Below are 1904 nucleotides of genomic sequence, written 5' to 3' on the forward strand. Positions count from 1 at the left end.
ACAGACTGATAGATGAGCATTTCCTTTCCTTTGGCCTCCTCTTTAAAAAGTTTGCCCATCACTGCCCTAGTCTGTGTTTCTTTCAGAACATGCCTAATGTGGAAATATGTTTTGAATGACTGTACATACATATAACCTAAATCAAGTTGCTTGCCTTCTCAATGAAAGAGGAGGAAGAAGAAGGAAGGGAGAGAATCTGGGACTCAAAATAAAAAAACATGTTAAAATAGTTTTTATATATAATTGGGAAAAAATAGAAAAAAGACCCTCAAATTTTAGCAAAGTTACTCTGAGGCTCTCTGCCTTATTTGGCTCCCAATAGGATCTCTGACTAAAGTTCTCAAAAGTTGCCTATGCCTCTCCTTCACTTCCTATTAGAATACAAAAACTTCATCTTCATAAAATATTCTAATTGCTCACTTGGTTTTATCTTTTTGTTTCTTTTTACTCCAGGGTTTCTATCTCAGAGGTTGTACTTAGCTGTGATCTTTTCATTAGGAATGCTTGGAAGTCACTAAAGTGGATCTGGAGACACATATATGTATAGATATACATTTGTGTGTATTTATATTTGCTTTTATCTTTTTTTTACTCCCTTCAGATGGGAAGACCAGGACAGAAACCAAGGAATATAATCCAACAATGAAAATTTCCTGTGATTTCATTTTGAAAAAAATTGGGAGGTATGATAAGGGAGGCAACTGGGGGAGTCATTCTAGTCAATTAAAGATTACATTCAGGCAAACTCCCAGTGAAGGGAAAGATGCAAAATGTAATCATTTTGATGGATTTAGTCAAGAGTCAACTGTTTTTGAACAACAGAGAATCCTTAAAGGAAAGAATTACAATGAATATGATGTAAATGAAAATGGCTTCAGACTTTATTCAGTTCTAATTCAGTGCAAGAAAATCACCTTAGGGAAGGGAAATTCCAAGTAAAATGAAGTGGGGGGATATTTTAATAACCATTTAGAGCAGTGGTTCCCAAACTTTTTTGGCCTACCGCCCCCTTTCCAGAGAGCCCTCTGGAAATTAATTTAAAAAAAATTATAATAGCAATTAATAGGAAATATAAATGCATCTGTGGCCATCACTGCCTCCATGGATCCCTGCAGCATCCACCAGGAGGCGGTGGCACCCACTTTGGGAATCATTATTTAGAGCTTACTCACCATTATGGGAAACATACCCATTTGAAAGCTCTTCAGTGTAATCAATCAGAGACAGCCCTCAGTTTAAGCCTAGCTCATATAAAAAAACAGAAAACTCCTACTTGGGAAATGCCTTATAAAAATGATGACTGTTGTGGAGTCTTTGGCCAAAACAATCAGAACATTCATACTGGTGAGAAGCCCTATCAATGTGATGACTGCGGGAAGGCCTTCAACCAAAAGTCCTATCTTATTGTACCTCAGAGGATTCATACTGGAGAAATGCCCTTTAAATGCAACGAATGCAGTAAGGCCTTCAGCCAGAGGTCACACCTTATTGTACATAATAGAATTCCTATAGGAGAGAAACCTCATCAGTGTAATCATTGTGGAAAGGCTTTTAGAACAAGGTCTACCCTTGTTGTACATCAGAGAATTCACAGTGAAGAAATGCCTTATAAATATAATCAATGTGGGAAGATCTTTAGCCATGCTCGAGCTTTTCTTCAGCACCAGAATAATCATACTGAAGAGAAGCCCTATCAGTGTGACGAATGTGGGAAAGCCTTCAGCCAAAGGTCTCACCTTGCTGTACACCAGAGAATCCACACTGGAGAAAAACTTCATAGGTGTCATGAATGTGGCAAGGCTTTCAAAGGACACTCATCCCTTATCTGCCATGAGAGAATTCATACTGGAGAGAAACCTTATGAATGGCATCAATGTGGAAACGCTTTTAGAACAAGGTCCAAC

General features: G+C 38.0%; 1 protein-coding gene across 1 annotated transcript; it reads left to right on the forward strand.

The window, feature by feature from the left end:
- Window positions 1-1280: 1280 nt before the first annotated feature.
- LOC123254792 (zinc finger protein 3-like) lies at window positions 1281-1897 on the forward strand (the record flags this gene model as incomplete). The annotated part of the gene is made up of 1 exon (XM_044683718.1): window positions 1281-1897. A coding segment is annotated over exon 1 (617 nt), but the record flags the coding sequence as incomplete, so codon positions are not given.
- Between the last annotated feature and the right edge of the window lie 7 nt (window positions 1898-1904).

The sequence above is a fragment of the Gracilinanus agilis genome, unplaced genomic scaffold (genome assembly GCF_016433145.1).
Source record: "Gracilinanus agilis isolate LMUSP501 unplaced genomic scaffold, AgileGrace unplaced_scaffold32642, whole genome shotgun sequence".
Taxonomy (NCBI): Eukaryota; Metazoa; Chordata; class Mammalia; order Didelphimorphia; family Didelphidae; genus Gracilinanus; species Gracilinanus agilis.